This window comes from Vulpes lagopus, chromosome 5 (genome assembly GCF_018345385.1).
Source record: "Vulpes lagopus strain Blue_001 chromosome 5, ASM1834538v1, whole genome shotgun sequence".
NCBI lineage: Eukaryota > Metazoa > Chordata > Mammalia > Carnivora > Canidae > Vulpes > Vulpes lagopus.
Genome location: NC_054828.1, coordinates 8952131 through 8968235, shown reverse-complemented (window position 1 = coordinate 8968235; position 16105 = coordinate 8952131). Strand labels below are relative to the sequence as shown.

General features: G+C 52.6%; 1 protein-coding gene across 1 annotated transcript in view; it reads left to right on the top strand.

Moving 5' to 3' along the window:
- The first annotated feature begins 1093 nt into the window (after positions 1-1093).
- FAM83F (family with sequence similarity 83 member F) overlaps positions 1094-16105 on the top strand; it is a 34022-nt gene continuing 19010 nt past the window's right edge. The window contains exon 1 of the mRNA XM_041757562.1: positions 1094-1678. Coding sequence (XP_041613496.1) covers positions 1166-1678 — 513 coding nt within the window. The 5' untranslated portion in view covers positions 1094-1165. The remainder of the gene's footprint in view (positions 1679-16105) is intronic.

Below are 16105 nucleotides of genomic sequence, written 5' to 3'. Positions count from 1 at the left end.
CTGCCATTTCACAAGGTAAAAGGGCAAAGGTGACTGAGATGTACAGCAAAGATCACGGAGACAACAGAGAAGCTAATAGAGCCCATGCCCTGCCTCTCCTTTTGCAGGAGGCCTGGTTAGACCACGTGTTTCAAGGCCTCAATTTCCTCAGCTGTAAAATGAGGGGGTTGGACTAGTTTCTAATGCTCCTTCCAGCTCTGAGATGCTGTGCTATAAAATGGGAGAAATGTGAACCTTTGGTTGCTATGATCTGAAAATATTTTGAATGTGGAGAATCAAATTGTAAAGCAGTGCATGAACAAAATAATATGTTAATGACTAAGAAGATTGTATTTAATCCAATGGGAAACAGCAGAGCAGCCGCTGCTGGTGAGATGTGTGTGTGTGTGGCTTCTTTCCTTGAGCTCAAACATGTACTTTGAATCACTAATATAGTAATCAGGCCTCTGGCAGCCTGTCTTGCCCAAACACACACACACACACACACACACACACACACACGTGTTACTTCAAATTAAAATGGGGCGGGGGTGGGGGCGGCGCGGAAACCCACCACTGCAGCTGACATCTTTGCTGTATTTGGATTTGTTTTACTTTTTTTAGGAAATTTTTATCGTGGTGAAGGTCCTGTATTAGCTTCTGGAGCCCTCTGATCTCAAAACTGGGACACGTGGGCCGGGAGCTGGGGGTGTTGCAGGCCAACCGCCCCCCACCCTGGGCCGTCACAATCCTGTCGGGCAGCGGGGGCCCCCAGACCCCCCTGGCGGGGAGCGGTCAGATGCACCGGCCCCGAGGCACCGCGGCCAAGCACGTGCTCGCGGCCGTAACTGCGCAGAAGATGAGCGCGCACCTGCTGCGGGTCGCGCCCCGCCAGGCGGCGGCGGGGGTTAGGTGGCCTCAGGTGCCCCCCCCGCCGCGAGTTCCTGCCCGCCCGAGGGCGCCCGCCCCCCGCCCGCCCCGCAGGCCCGGAGCCCCCGCCCCCGGACCGACGGCGCGGCTGCCCCTCCCCGCCCGACGGCCGCGCCCGCGCCCGCGCCCCGGCCCGCGCGGATTGGCCGGCCTCGCGGCCAGGTGAGGCGCCCCGCCCCTCGGCTCCAGGTGCGGCGGGGCGGCCGGGGCGGGGGCCGGGGCCGGGGCCGGGGCCGGGACGGGCGGCCGCAGCGCCATGGCCGAGTCCCAGCTGAGCTGCCTGGACGAGGCGCACGTGAACGAGAGGGTGACCGAGGCGCAGGCCGCCTTCTACTACTGCGAGCGGCGGCGGGCCGCGCTGGAGGCGCTGCTGGGCGGCGGCGAGCAGGCCTACCGCGAGCTGGTCCAGAAGGAGCAGCTGCGGGGCTTCCTCTCCAGCCAGGAGCAGCAGGCCCTCCGCGCCGCCTGGAGCCCCTACGAGGCCGCCGCCGCCGCCGCCGCCGCCGCCGCCGCCGCCCGGGGCAAGGCCAAGGCCAAGGCCAAAGCGTCGGCGCAGGCCGAGCCCGAGCCCGAGCACGAGCCCTGCGAGTCCCTGGCCTACTGGCCCGACCGCTCCGACACCGAGGTGCCCCCGCTGGACCTGGGCTGGACCGACACGGGCGTCTACCGCGGCGTGAGCCGCATCACCGTCTTCACCCACCCCCCCAAGGAGGAGAAGGCGCCCCACCTCAAGCAGGTGGTCAGGCAGATGATCCAGGAGGCCCAGAAGGTAGGCCCCGCCCCCCCAGACCTGTGCGACCCCCACCGGCAGCGCCTGGGACCCGGCCCCACCTCCCAGGCAGGGCCTGGGGCAGGACTGCCCCGGGCCGCTCTGGAAAATGGGCCCAGAACCCTGCCTCGGGTCGAGGGGCTGGTGAGGCCTCTACAGAGGATGGATGGGAATGTGTTTGGCGAATTACAAGGTGCTGGACAGTTTGTCATTATTACAGTGTCCGGAGGGCTGGCTTTCCTCCACTCTGGGCTTCTATTTCCTTGACAAGTTACTCTCTTGTAGGGAGAAGGGGGCTGTGGGGCCTTGTGGCAAAATGGGCCACTCAGAGGTCTTGATGACAACCCATGGGCGGCCCAGGGATTTACACAACAGATCCCAAGCGATATTCTCATTTGGTTCTCAATCAGCCCCAAGAACTGGGTGCTGGGACTTCCCTACCCCAGCCGAGCTTTTCGTTAGGAGGCCCCCAGAGTCAAGACTGGGCTGGCATTCACACCCCCTTGGGGGCCAGTACTAGAAGTCAAGCAGCCTAGAGTGAATGAAGAACTGTATTTTGAGCACCCGCTATGGGCCTGGCTCTGTGCTGGCCACTTTGACAAGGCACATAACTGGAATCAACAGCTGGGGCAGGGAACCCTGGGTGACGCAGTGGTTTAGCGCCTGCCTTTGGCCCAGGGCACGATCCTGGAGACCAGGGATCGAGTCCTACGTTGGACTCCCTGCATGGAGCCTGCTTCTCCCTCTGCCTGTGTCTCTGCCTCTCTCTCTCTCTCTCTCTCTCTCATGAATAAATAAATAAAACTTAAAAAAAAAAAAAAACAGCTGGGGCAGGGGGTGGGTGCAGTGTGAGAAAGCTCGCACTGTGTCTACTCTGCTTGGGGGCTGACCTCAAGAGGGGATGTTTCCACAGTAGCTGGTTGGAATACTGATGGGCCAGTAGGTTGTGGGGCAGGGGGAAGAGTTTAATCTTTTACTCTCTGTCCTTGGGTAGGGGCACCTGGGTAGAGTTGTCAGATAAAATATGGGACATTCCATTAAATTTGAATTTCAGATGAACAACACACATCTTAGTATCAGTATGCCCCATGCAATATTTGAGGCATACAGATACTAAAAATTATTTGTTGTCTGAAATTCAAATTTAATGGAGCATTCTCTATTTCTGTTAGTTAAATCTGGCTTCCGTGCACAGAGATTTGAGAAACACCAGCAATCTTTTGTGCCCAGTTCAGAGTATACAACAGGAGTGGCTTGGACCCACCCTTCTAATTTAACTGGATGGATGTGGTTGAGTCCTGTTACCCCTTGAGGCTGAAGTGGCCTGGGAGGAAAGACTAATCTAGAAAGACCAGTGGTGACGCTCCTCTTCCTGGAAGGGATGATGCAGGTTGTTGGCTAGATTGGCTGCCAGAAGGAAGAATGAACTTTTCACTATCCAAATGCCCCCTCTCCCCCCGTAAGAAGTTCCTCCTAATTTGCCTGAGCTTTCTTTGTATATTGCATCCTGCAAAAGAGAAAGGCAAGTGTGAGAAGAGGAGGAGAAAGGACAAAGGATAATAGTACTGTAAATGCTGTTCAGCTGGAGTAAGAGGTCAGGTCTCATGATGCAATCCTCAAAGCCTTGGTTCATTAGTGCTTCCTGGGTGCCAGGCCCTATGCTAGTAATATGCTTTCATTTTCTCTCTTGCTTTTCACAACAACTAGGTGAGATAGAGATTTGCCTTATTTTTTATTCTGAACAGTTACTTGCCAAAAGTCACACAACTAGTAAGTGGCTGTGCCAAGATTCGAAAGCCAAAGTCCTTGCCCTTAACTACTGTGCTGTCCTGCCCTGCTCTCTGATGGTAGTGCCCCAGGACTAAACCGAGGGGGGTGAAGGGAGCTAGCTTGGTCACAACCTGGGATACAGATTTTGTGTCCCTGTTAAAAGAAAAGAAGAGACAGGACCCCTGCCCACAGGGGCTGCCAGTCCCATGTGGGATGTCAGGAGTCTCCTGTGAAATGTAACGTTCTTCACTCTTTAAATGTTTAACAATAGAAACTTTAACAATTGTGAACAAATCCAATGTGTACATATTGAGCTAGTAGTTATTTCCTGAGTGCCCACTTTGTGCCAGGCGCCGGCCATAGAAGTACATAAGTTGTGGGTTTTGCCCTCCAAGAGTTAATTAACTCAGATACTGGGGGAGACACTGGAAGGAAAAACAAGGAAAAGCGTTTTTTTTTTTTTTTTAACCTAATCTGGGAGGGCTTCCTGGGGGAGGTGAATTGCAGAGTTGAAAGGGGAAAGAGAAGGAAACTGGAATGGGTGGTTTTTCCATTAAGAGACCTGGGAGCAGGAGCAAGAGATTTTTTTTTCCTTCAGAATAGCAAGCGCTATGGGGGTCTCTGGGTGCACCTGGGTGGCTCAGTCAGTTAAGCAGGCAGGCTGCCTTTGGTCCAGGTCATGATCTCAGGTCCTGGGATCAAGCCCCTCAGCAGGGAGTCTGCTTCTCCCTCTCCCTCTGTCTCCCCACCCCCACTTCTGCTCTCTCAAAATAAATAAATAAAATATTTAAAAAAACAAAACAGCAAGCAGCTTTGGCAGGAGGAAAGAGCTATGGTGGTGGAAGCTAAGTACTAGGTGGGGCATGGTGCGAGCATCCTAACACTGAGTCTAGAGCAGGTGAGCACACCCTATCAGAGGCAGCTTCTGAACCTATCTATGGCCCCTCAACTCCCAGGCCTCTGGGGGCCCCACTGTCACTCAAGTCTCTATAGCACCTTCTTCTCAGAGACCCCATGAAGTAGGCAGGACAGAAAGGTTGACCTGTTTCACAGGTCACAACTGAGGGACAGAGGAGGAAGGGAGTTTGCCTGAAGATCACATGGTTGGTGATGGAAAGACCCAGACCCCTCGCTTCTGCTCTAGAGGCTACACCCTTTCACCTCCATCTGCTCCTGACTCCCCCAGCTTGTTCAGCTGGTAAGCAACCTTCCAGGGCTGTTCCTCTAGACTTTCCCCCTTCCTTTTCACCCTGATGCCTTGAGGGAGTTTCCTTTGTCTGCAGGGGAAGTAGTCAGCCTGCTGCGAGGCCAGGTAAGGCAGGCTGAGATGGTTTCTGTGCTGAGATGAGGGGCTGTGGTAGGAGGCAAAAGGACATGCACCTATCCAGCTGTGTCCCGGAGAGTTCGTAGTTTATCTCATTTCATCTTCAGAAGACCTTCATGAGGCTCTATTGTCTTTATTCCTGAATGACAAACAGAAAACTGAGACACAGGGGAGTAGGCAGGACTTTACCCACTGCCACAGACCTGTGAGGGCTTCCCACCTGGCCTCGGATTGAGAGAAGGGAGCCTAACTAGGAGACAGTTTGAAAATCTAGGGGCACCTGGGTGGCTCAGTGGCTGAGCATCTGCCTTTGGCTCAGGATGTGATCCCGGGGTCCTAGGATTGAGTTCTGCATCAGGCTCCCTGCAGGGAGCTTGCTTCTCCCTCTGCCTGTGTCTCTGCCTCTCTCTCTGTCTGTCATGAATAAATAAAAAAAATCTAAAAGAAAATCTGATTGAGGGTGAGGGGAGGCAGAGGGCACTGAGGAGATAGGCCAGCAGGTGTAGAGGTGGGACCTGGTGGACTGGGAGGAAGGCCTCCAAAGCGGCCAGTTGTGTGTGTTTTCTAGGCCTCTGGATGGCGGAAGGCCCTTGTGGCTGCACTGGCTCTGCTGGCTGTGCTGGCTAGCTGGCATTTAGACACTTGGCCATGTTTACTTGTGGGGTGCAGTTTTTTCCTGCTGCCTTTTCCCCCTTGAATGATCTGCTTATTTTAGTGTCACTGAATGATGGACTTTGTGTAAGCTGCAGGCAGAAAAGGTGTCTTCAGGGACCAAGAAATGAGTTCCTGGCCTGTCTCATGCTGACAGAGATGACCAGGGGAGGTGGCTAGTGCGGCTCAGGTCACTGTGGCTGCAGAGGGCCAGGAGAGACCTCAAGCCAGACCATGTGTAGACTGGGAAATTTTGGGTTCTTATGTACAAGAGCAGAGGGAGAGGACCAAACGGCTGCAGTTTGGGTGGGCTGGTGATTTGGAAGGAGCATGTTCATCTGGTCACTGGACAGATATTTCAGCGTTACTGTGTGCTAACCACATTAGCAGAAAACAGGCATATAAAACACACCCCTGCTCTTGAGTAGCCAGCTAATCTACTAAAGCATCATTAGAATATGCTAAGTGCCTGACAGAGGGCATGGCAGCAGGGGCATTAACGCAGACCCAGGTTAGGGAAGGCCCTTTGACACCGAGGATCTGGCCACAAGCATGTCCAAACGCAACAGGAAGGCTGAGATTGCACCAAGACTCCACCCATCTTTGCATCTCCACCTTGTGCCTGGTGGCATCTGTTTTTGAGGCTCCTGCGTGAGTTTAGAGAGGTCGCCTACCTCATTGACCCTTGACCTCGCACTCCTGGGCCTCACACCCAAATGCACTTCACTGCCAACCACACAGTGAGTGCCTTGTGTCCTTTGAGCCTCAATCATCACATGAGGCAGAGTATTATCTTCATTTCTGCAGGGAGTCATCTGAGGTCCTAAAGGGTGAAATGGCTTGTCTTTAGACCAAAGACAAAGAGATTTTATAGCCTCTCCAGGTATGTGGTCAGAATTACCAATGACTAGATAGACAGAAGATTACAGACAGAACCCAAGAGAGGGAGGCTGGTGGACCAGGCAGTTTTGATGAGCCAGGAGCTCTTCATTCCTGTTGCAGCAGAGGGCCAGACCCACCTGGCTAATGGGAGACAGACAAGCATGTAACAGGCCTGGCCCTACCCCTGCCTGCCTGCTGATGGCTTTGTCTCCTTTCTTTCAGGACCCAGCTCAGGTGCTGTCTCTTCCTTGGCACTTTATCAAATTTTCAATTCAAAAGTGACCATTTTGGGAGGCACCTGGGAGCCAGTTAAGCATCTGACTCTTAAAAAAAAAAAAAAAAAAAAAGCAAGCATCTGACTCTTGATTTCAGCTTGGATCATCATCTCAGGCTCGTGAGATCGAGCCCCATGTGAGGCTCTGCACTGGGCATGGAACCTGCTTAAGATTCTCTCCCTCCCTCTGCCCTCTCCCCGAAACTCCACACCTCCCCCATCCCTGAGCTTATTCTAAAAAAAAAAAAAAAAAAGCCACCTTTTTGTTGTCAGACATGGCCCCTTGTTTGTTCCAGGTTTGTGCCTGGCACACAGCTCACTTTGGGAAGAGTTCGTTTTATCCTCAGGGACTAGCAGCTTTGGAGGAGTGAGACCCCACCATATCCTCTGAGTCTCCTTTACAGGGCCCCAGTGGTCACAGGCAGTCAGTATTTGTATAAAGGGTTGGAAACTGTCTCCGATTGGCCATCCATCTCTTTCCATCCCTGTAGAGAAGCAAGTGTCTGGAGAAGTCCCCTGTTGAACTGCGTGTTACCCAGGAGATTCCTTTCATCCCCATTGTAACAAACTGCAGAAGGGTTTGGGGAAAAGCAGCAGAGCAGGAGGCATGGTTAGAGGTCTGGAGAGTTGATGGGGGTGAACACCTGGGGAACATGTGCCCAGGGGGTAAGGCAAAGTCTTGGGGTCTCTGGCTCACCATGCCAGGAGACACACCTTGCAGGTGGCTGTTTGCCACTAAGTAAAGCTACTGTCTTCCTCTATTAGCCTCGATCAGCGCTTCCCTCATTCAAGGACATCCAGCAAATAGTGCCAAGCCCTGTCTCTGTACTGGGCCCCATGCTGGGCACTGGGATATTGGCATGAGGTAGATAAAAAAACAAAAAGAAGTCTGATCCACCTAACCCTTCTTCTCTACACGAGTAACCATCCCACACAGACTTTGTTACAGAGGCACAGGGCAGTTCCAGAGTCCTTGTCCCACTGAGGCTGGTGGATTATCGTGCAGCTGCAGCTCCAAGGACTGAGCACAGCCCTTCTGGGATCTTGCCCCAGCCTGTCCCGGCACCCCTGCCAAGCCCCGAGCTCTTTGGCTGTTGGATTCTAAGCGTCTCTCCTTTATGCTCAATCACTGATCCCAGGAGCCAGAATTTCAGAGCAATGGAGACCCAGCTTCATGTCAAGGTCAAGCACAGGCCTTGAAAGACCTTTAAATCGAAAGATCTTGGTTTCTGTCTAGATCTGGCCACTCAATAGCTGTGTTCCTTTGGGTAAAGCACTTCCTTCTCTGAGGCTCCTGATCTGCAAAATGGGAGGATGATCCCTAGCTTTCTGGATGGTTTTAAAAAACAAGGATGAGGAGGGGCACCTGGGTGGCTTAGTTGGTTAAGTGTCTGCCTTCAGCTCAGGTCATGATCCCAGGGTCCTGGGATCGAGCTCTGCATCAGGCTCCCTGCTCAGTGAGGAGCCTTCTTCTCCTTCTCCCTCTGCTTACTGCTCCCCCTGTTTAATTCTCTCTCTCTCTCTGTCAAATAAATAAATAAAATCTTTAAAAACAAAACAAGGAGGAAACTATGTATGAAAACTAAGGATACCAAGAATGTAGCCCACAAATGTCAATTGTTCTGGAAAGCACCTGCTGCCTTCTCAGCCTTCTTTCAGAGCAGGGGAGGGAATGTGGCCGAATTTCCTGCCAGGAAGTAGGGATGCCACGTCCAGGAAATGAATTAGGAGAGTTAGGAGTCACTTCCCATTGTTGGGGCTGGGGACCCTGTGCAGGTGTATTTCCTTTTTCCTCCTTGTGAGAGAAGACCAGCTGCCCACTACCCTCCACCCCTCCCACCAACCCCACTGCATTTACCTGTTGGCCTTGCTTTGGTGGTAGCTGTTTGTCAGAGCAGCTGTCTGCCTGTCTCCACTATCTGCAGGGCTATGGGATCTGAATCGGCAGCCACAGATCTTCTCTAAGATCTGCCATGGGCAGAGAAAAAACAGGAAGGCATAGAGGTGTCCCAGTTCCTAAAGTGGGCATCCTCAAGGGTGTTCCCCTCGCACTGTCATTCAGAAGGGCCTGACTGGCTGCAAAGCCCAGCCCAAAGAGCCTGAGGGCAGTCTGGAAATATCCTCAGGATATTTCCTTTCAGAGTTGGGCAGTGGGGCATAGGAAGACCAACCGTGCTTCTCTCTGGAGGAGAAAGAGGCCTGGCTTAGTTCCTCTAAAATCTGACACTGAGTCCCTGAAACTCTGAGGATGGGTGTTTCCCAGGGAGCTCAAACATCAGTGATGGGTGGGCCTCAATAAAGGGGTACCTTCTTCATGACCTTCTCTTGGTTTCATGGGGAGCAGATCCAGGTTTGTTGGGTTGTGGTCTCCCGACCAGGCTACTGCCGAAGGAAGGAAGAGTACACAGTTGGGAGCTGGGAGCCTAGGTGTCCTCATTCTTGCTCAGATTGTCTCTGTCCTCACCCACTTGGTGACCCTGCCTCAGGCGTCATCTCTGCATCAGTAAATAGGGATAATTCTTGCTTTCTTGCTTTCATTCACGAGACTGCTGAGGCTCTAAAGCAAGACTGGGAGACAGCTCTTTGAAAAAGATGAGTAATATATGCAGATAAAACGGATTTCTATGAAGAGGGGCTAACGTGGTTGAAAGATGGGCGCTATGCTGTTTCCTTTAATTAATCCAATCCTCAGCCCCTCACAAGGGATGCACTGTTTTCCCAGAGGCTCAGAGAAAGCACAAGGTCATAGAATTCATAAGAAGCTAGCTGGGTCGGAGTTCAAGGCTTGTGTGCTTCTGCTACAAATGCCATTACCCTTGGGGATTGTCCTCTGGGGCCACCTCTTCCTTCTGAAACTTAGAGAAAAAAGGTGTATTTGTTGCCAGCCAGACTCTGGGAAGGTCACAGACTAGTTTGGAGACAGACAAGTACAGGGCTGCTAGCTACTCTGATCTGTGCCGACTAGGTGAGAAGATTCTACTTGGAGACATTGGGACAGGTGTCACCTGGAAACTGAGTGCAGGTAGCTTCCAGGGACCTACGCTGTCCTCTTAATGGCCACGCTCTGGCCCCCCTGGGGCTTGTGACCTCACTGAGCAGCTGAGGCCTTGCCGGGATTCCCAGCCACCACCCCTAGTCCTTCCATACTCTCAGCCCCTAGGATGCTGCCTCACCTTGGCTGGTGGCCAGATCCACCTCCCTTTTCTCAGAGTGTATAAGGCAGAGCCTGTTCTTGGACAGGATTCCAGTCTGGGGGATGGGGGGAGGTGGGGAGCAGGGCCGAGTCCTGGCTGCCTGCCTGCCTGCCTGCCTGTGCTCCTGGCACCGGCCTGAGCAGCCCCCACCGGCCTGAGTCACTCCAGTGACCCCTGCTAGATCCTTCCCCCACCGCACCTCACCACCCCGGGTGCTATGACCAGTCAGCTTCAGCTGGAGCTGCTGCTGCCTTGTCTGGTTTTGTTTTTCCTTCTCTGAAATCTGTGGAGTCTGTGGACTTGCTAGTGATCGCATAATCTTAGCCCTGGGTTAGAGCCTATGCTTTACTAATTATTAGTCTCCCTGGACCAAGTTTCCAATAATCTGTAAGCTCCGCCCTGCACAGCTTGTGTGGTGGTCATCTTTCTGTTTGGCCCCTCGAAGTACTGCCTGGGCATGTGGCAGGCTCTGGATAAGTATTCCTTTTGTTCTCTCTTCTAGCAGTGAGTCAGCAAATGCTTGGGGCAGTGGCAGGGCCCAGGGTTCTTTAACCTTTTGGTGGGTCCCAGAGGATAGACTCTGAGAGTTCTTTATTTCCCCCTCCTCTTCCCTGGAGATGCCACATATGTGTTCATTCATTTAACGTGGTGTTGGGGACCTACTATGCGCCCAGTTCAAGAAATATACAGCGGAATGAAATATGGAGCCTGACCTTGAGTCTAATAGAGGTAAAAAGAAGGCCTTAAGTCTGAAGGAGGCAGGGCATTTGGGGGAGGGAGTCAATGGCTGTTCTTAGCACTTCAGTGCCCTTTTAGAATATATTATTTCATTTCATTTCCACAACAAATCAGCAACCTTCCGTTTCACAGACAAGGAAACAGGTTCAGAGGGGACAGGGTCACACGTCTGGTTACTAGTGGAGCTGCATGGAACTGAGTCTGATTCCCACGGAGTTCCAGGAGAGCAGAGGCCTCCCAGGAATTGACAGCTGAAGCAGCCAGTGTGGGAAGGAGGGCGAGGGGGCCATGTAAGGCCAGAGGCCACAGAGGATGAGGATTTACTTTATTCACTTTATTTGCTGCACCCCAGTGCTCTCCAGACCACCTTCCCCAACCACACGCCTCCCTGCACTCTCCTCTCTGGGGAAACCCTGCCAGGTAGCATCACTTGGCAGTTATCCTTTCTGAGGATCTAAGAGTTATCCTTTCTGCTTCTTAGAACCTCCCGGGTCACTGCCAACCCCAGTTGTCTTGCCCTGGTGAATCAATCAAGAAATACCTCAGTAGGGATCCCTGGGTGGCACAGTGGTTTAGCGCCTGCCTTTGGCCCAGGGCGCGATCCTGGAGACCCGGGATCGAATCCCATGTCGGGCTCCCGGTGCATGGAGCCTGCTTCTCCCTCTGCCTATGTCTCTGCCTCTCTCTCTCTCTGTGTGTGTGACTATCATAAATAAATAAAAATTTAAAAAAGAAAAAAAAGAAATACCTCAGTAGGTACTTTCCGAGTCTTGCCTTGCTCTGCCCGTGTACTGTATAGTGCTCCCAACACCAGGCCAGTAACCCAGACCAGTAGCTGATCCTAAAAATCATCTGTGTATCATTTAATTTTTTTTTAGCAGCTGATTTATCTTCCTAATTATGTTTAGCTTTAAGCTAATGTTAAAATGAGCTTGCATTAGATAATTTTCACTAATTAACACCAACTTAGTGCAGGGAAATCATCCCAGAAGCCCTCCGTGGGGCAAGGAAAAGCTGGCCTAGGATCTTAAAAAGAATTGCTATGCTTACTCCCTAGCGGGTCACATATGGTTCTTCGCGGCTAAATTAGTTGACCTTGCTCACGTGGGTACGATCTGCTTTCCTTCTCTGGAGAACTAGCCTGGGTTTCTTACATATTGTCCCCTTCATCAGCCTATTTTGGGGTATGAGTGTCAAGAGGGTGACAGCCTCACAGGATCAGATCAACAGAGAGTGAGTCCCAGTGGCACACGGGAGGGAAACATGACCTTGCAGGATCAGGAACAGAGACCAAGTGGTCTGGGAGAGGAAGCAGCCTGGCTGGGGTGGGATTAGGCTCCTGTGGCTACCCCTGCATCATGGGCATCCCAGGATCCTAGTGTTTAATGATGTCTAATTAGCTTGAAACAATGTAACATGGCCATAGACAGCTGGGGAGCCTCAGCTGACAAAGCACAGATGCCCTGCTAGTGGAATGGGGGCAACCTGGCCTCTGAGCAGAGAGCAGGACTCCACTGGTCTTGGCTCTGCCTTCTTGGTGGGCCAGGGCTCTGGACCAAACTGTGTCCTTAGCATCCCAAGAGAAGCCCCCTACTGCAGAGGTGTTTTTAGAACATTTATAGCAGGTCAAGCTCTGGATAGAAGGGAATGACAGGTCCCTGCTCTCCCCCTGCCCCACTCCAGTGCTCAGGACAGACACAGGCCTGAGCAGTTGAGCATCCTGGGAAGGGCACAGACTGCCCTAAGGGCAGGGGACAGAGAAGGATCCTGGGATACCCTCTGGGAAGAGTGAAATAAAGCCCTCTACAGAGAAAGGGCATCCATCACCCCAAGGATAGAGTGGTCGAAGCATGATTTAGGGCATGAGGTCAAGGCTGGGGGGCTGCTGGTGTGTTTGGAGAACACAGAGTGATTCCTGTGATCCGAGTCTATTGTCAGGAGAGAGAATGGGTTGGAAGCACAGGGAGGGTCTTCAGCTGGGCTAAAGGCTGGATTCTGTAGGCAGCCTGGGGTCAGTGTGTTTGAGCAGGGGAATGACATGTTTGGGATTGTGTTGCTGGGTCTGCCTGCCAAGAGGGAGAGGGATTGTGTTGCAGGATTTCTCTGCCTTTAGTGCCCGCAGCTCTTGGTCATCCCACTTAGAAAAATGAAGAGCTAGAGCAGATGAAGAGTAGTGGGTAGCAGGGCCAAGTTTACTGAGCAAAAGTACAAAGCGTCCAGACAGGGGACCCCTGGGTGGTTCAGTCAGTTGAGTGTCTGCCTTCAGATGCTAAACTATATTCCTGCTTAGCAGAGAGTCTGCTTCTCCTTTTCCCTCTCCCTCTTGTGCTGTTCCCCCTAATTGTGCTCTCTCGCTCTCGCTCTCTCTCAAATAAATAAAATCTAAAAAATAAAAAAAACAAAAAGCAAAAACGAAACTCTCAGAGAGGGAGGGGGGCCCGAGAGGGTTGCCCTCAGAGTTCCTATGTTTAGGGGGTTTTATGAACTCTTTTGTGGAACTCTCTTAAGCAACCAGAGTGTGCTGAGTCATGCCCAACAGGGTCACATATCTGTCTACCTTTTAGGTTAATGTCTATGCACTGAAAGGTCTGTTTTTGCTGACATCTGGGGGCTTATGTCCTAACTGCCCCTTGCCCATGATGGTGACAAATGCTATGTAGTTGTCTTATCTTAGGACGTTTTGCAGAAGTCACTTCTGCAAGGGCTGCAAAGCAGTGCAGTCGTGTCTAAGCTGCAACGCAGGATGTTAGTGCTGTTTTATCTTAGCTGACCTGACTCTGTATTTTCTTGTCGGGGACCCTGGCCCTGACCACCTAACTGTCCAACTTGCTCCTAACAATTGGGACTGCGTGAGCTGGTATCCCATCAAGCTAATGCTGAGCATCAGAGGGCAGCCACCGAACCAGGTTCCTAGCAGACTCTACTGCATTTCTGTGCTTCCTCATGGGACCGTGAGGCAGCTTCAGTTTACAGGTAGAATCCAGAGGTCTTCCCGCCAGCGTGGGATCCCTGACTCCAAAGTCAGCTTTCCCCACTGCAATACACTCTTGGACGAGGGGTCTAGCAGAATGAATCTGGAGCCCAGGGTGGGACGTCTCAAAGGGGGTGGGGGCAGGGCCAGGCAGTGTTCCACGGGTGTCCTCCCCAGGGGGGCTGTGCCGACCTCCCCTGTTGGCTCTCCACTCCCTTTTACCCCAGGGAGCAGAATCAGAAAGCATAGCATAAAGGTTTCTCATCCAGATGTTCCCACCCTACCTGTGCAGAATTGGTGATAATTCAGATGGAGCCCGCGGCAGCCTTGATGACGAAAGTGAGTCTGGTGTGCCCAGGGTGCTGAGAGTCCCCACCTCCCTCCCCCCAGATGAGTTGTTTCCATCCTCTGGCAGCAGCTTGCTGGGCTCCACTAACAGCTGTGCCCGTGAGGTTCCCAGGGCCACTTTGGGGTCCTCTCTACTCAGGCAGCTGTTTGCTCACTGCCATCCAGCTGCCCATGTGCAACTACAGACACCCAGCATCGCTCGAGGAACAGTGCATCGTACAGACTCTCCACTTAATTGAGCTGCCCTTCCCTTTAATTAGTTCAAGTTCTGACCTTTCTGTAAGTGTAGTGTTGTCTAGGCTTTAATCACCACCCCAGGCTGGGCCTGCCAGGCACGATACTGAACAAAGGAGAAACATCTCCACCTTGATGTCTGAGCCTGCGGGCGGTCCCAGCAGCTGGCTCCCTGGGAGCTTGGCGCCCCCTCACTGGCTGTCTCCGTCTCCATCTCTGTCGCCCCTCCCCTGAAGTGCTGGCCCTTTCGTCCTGCGTTCAGTCTCTAGGAGAGAAGATGGGCACTGCTCACACCAGGCCAAACCCCGTGCTCCTGCGCCGCCTGCATCATCTCACTTCAAACCCAGAACTTCTCTGTGAAGGCATCACCTCCCCATTTGAGGAAACTGGGCCTTAGATTAAGTGACTCACTCTAGAGGTGCCTGGGGGGCTCAGTCAGTTGAGTGTCTACCTTTAGCTCAGGTCATGATCTTGGGGCCCTGGGATTCAGCCCCACATTGGGGTCCCTGCTCATCAGGGAGCCTGCTTCTCCCTCTCCCTCTGCCCCTCCCCCTGCTTGTACTCTCTTACTCTCAAATAAATAAATAAAATATTTAATAAAAAAGTAATTAAATGACTCACTCAAGGCCATACAGCCAGTAAGACTGTCTGCTTCCAGAGAGTGTATTCTCTTGCAACTACCAGTCAGGACTCGAAGCATGACCCATCCACCACCTGCATTCAGATCACCTGGGGGAAAGGGTATTGCTGAAATGCATTATTTAAGGACTTGCTAGATCAGAATCTCTGCAGATGGGGCTCTTGAATCTGCACGTTCAATAAGCACACCCCCCCATCCCCAACCCACGCTGAATGATTCTTTATACGCTGAAGTTTGACAGCCACTGCCCTATAGACCTTGATCTCTCTCTGGGTAGATAAGAGGAGACTCCTGGCTGGCTGACCCAGCACTACCGTCCAAGGGAAAGGAAAAGGCTGCTCTCTGGTCCCAGGCACACTGACTGTCCTGGGCTGCCAGATAGGTGGCCAGCTGCTGCCCTCCCTACCCTGAGGAACTTTAGGGCTCACAGTGTGGGTTGTTAGCCCCATTTACCTATGAAGGGGCCCTGTTAATGGCCCCTTATAACCATACAGCTTTTTTGTGGGATTCCATGAGCATGACCTCATCTGAACCTCCCAACAGCCCTGGGAAGTAAATGTCAGGGCTCCAAGCTCACATACGTCATTACCAGGAAGCAGGGACTGGAACCTTGGTGGGCTTTCTTCCCTTCCTCTCCAGAAAGATGTGACTATCAGCCAGCACCCTTGCAGTGAACAGGCTTGGCCTGTGGCCCCTTCCTGCTCCCATGGAGCAGAGGGAGGAAGGGGTGGATCTTTGCCAGCAAGGACAGCCACACCTGCCCCAGTGCACACAGCTCCACGTCAGCAGAGCCAGGGAAACCCTGAAGGAGAAAGTGGTTTTGTCCTGCTCTACTGAAGCATCCTGGTTTTGTGTGACCAGAAGTAGGCTGGGGTCCTCACCAGAGGAGATCCCTGCCCAGAGCTGCCCTGTCCCCATCACTGGTTGGTGGGTGATGATGGGTTGGTGATGCTATAGGGAAGCTCAGGACTGGGGTCAGAAGGCCAAGCTTTAGTCTCACCTGTGCCCAACAGAGTAAATTAACCTTGGGGCTGGACTCCAGCTGTGAAGCCTTCTACTTCTGAGATTTCGGGAGTCTGGAATGTCCTTCAGTGCAGGGGCTAAGTGCTCAGGTGCAGCCTATGCCCTGCACGTAGCAGGCACAGCCGGGAGGCTTTGTGGGGCTGACATGCAGCCCAGTCACAGGGAGGACGGGCTCCCTTTTGCAATTTGCACAAAGGTGCTTGCCCTATGTGCTGCTAGCAGCCCTGCCTCCTGGCCTGATGTACTTTGGTTAAGTACTGTCCTCATGTACAAGCCGGCTGCTCCTTTAAGATATTAGGTGGGTAAAACAGAGACAGACCAGACCTTTGAGCTGTCACTCAGGTGGCAGTCTTAAAAAGGCACCCACTTCTTTTCCCT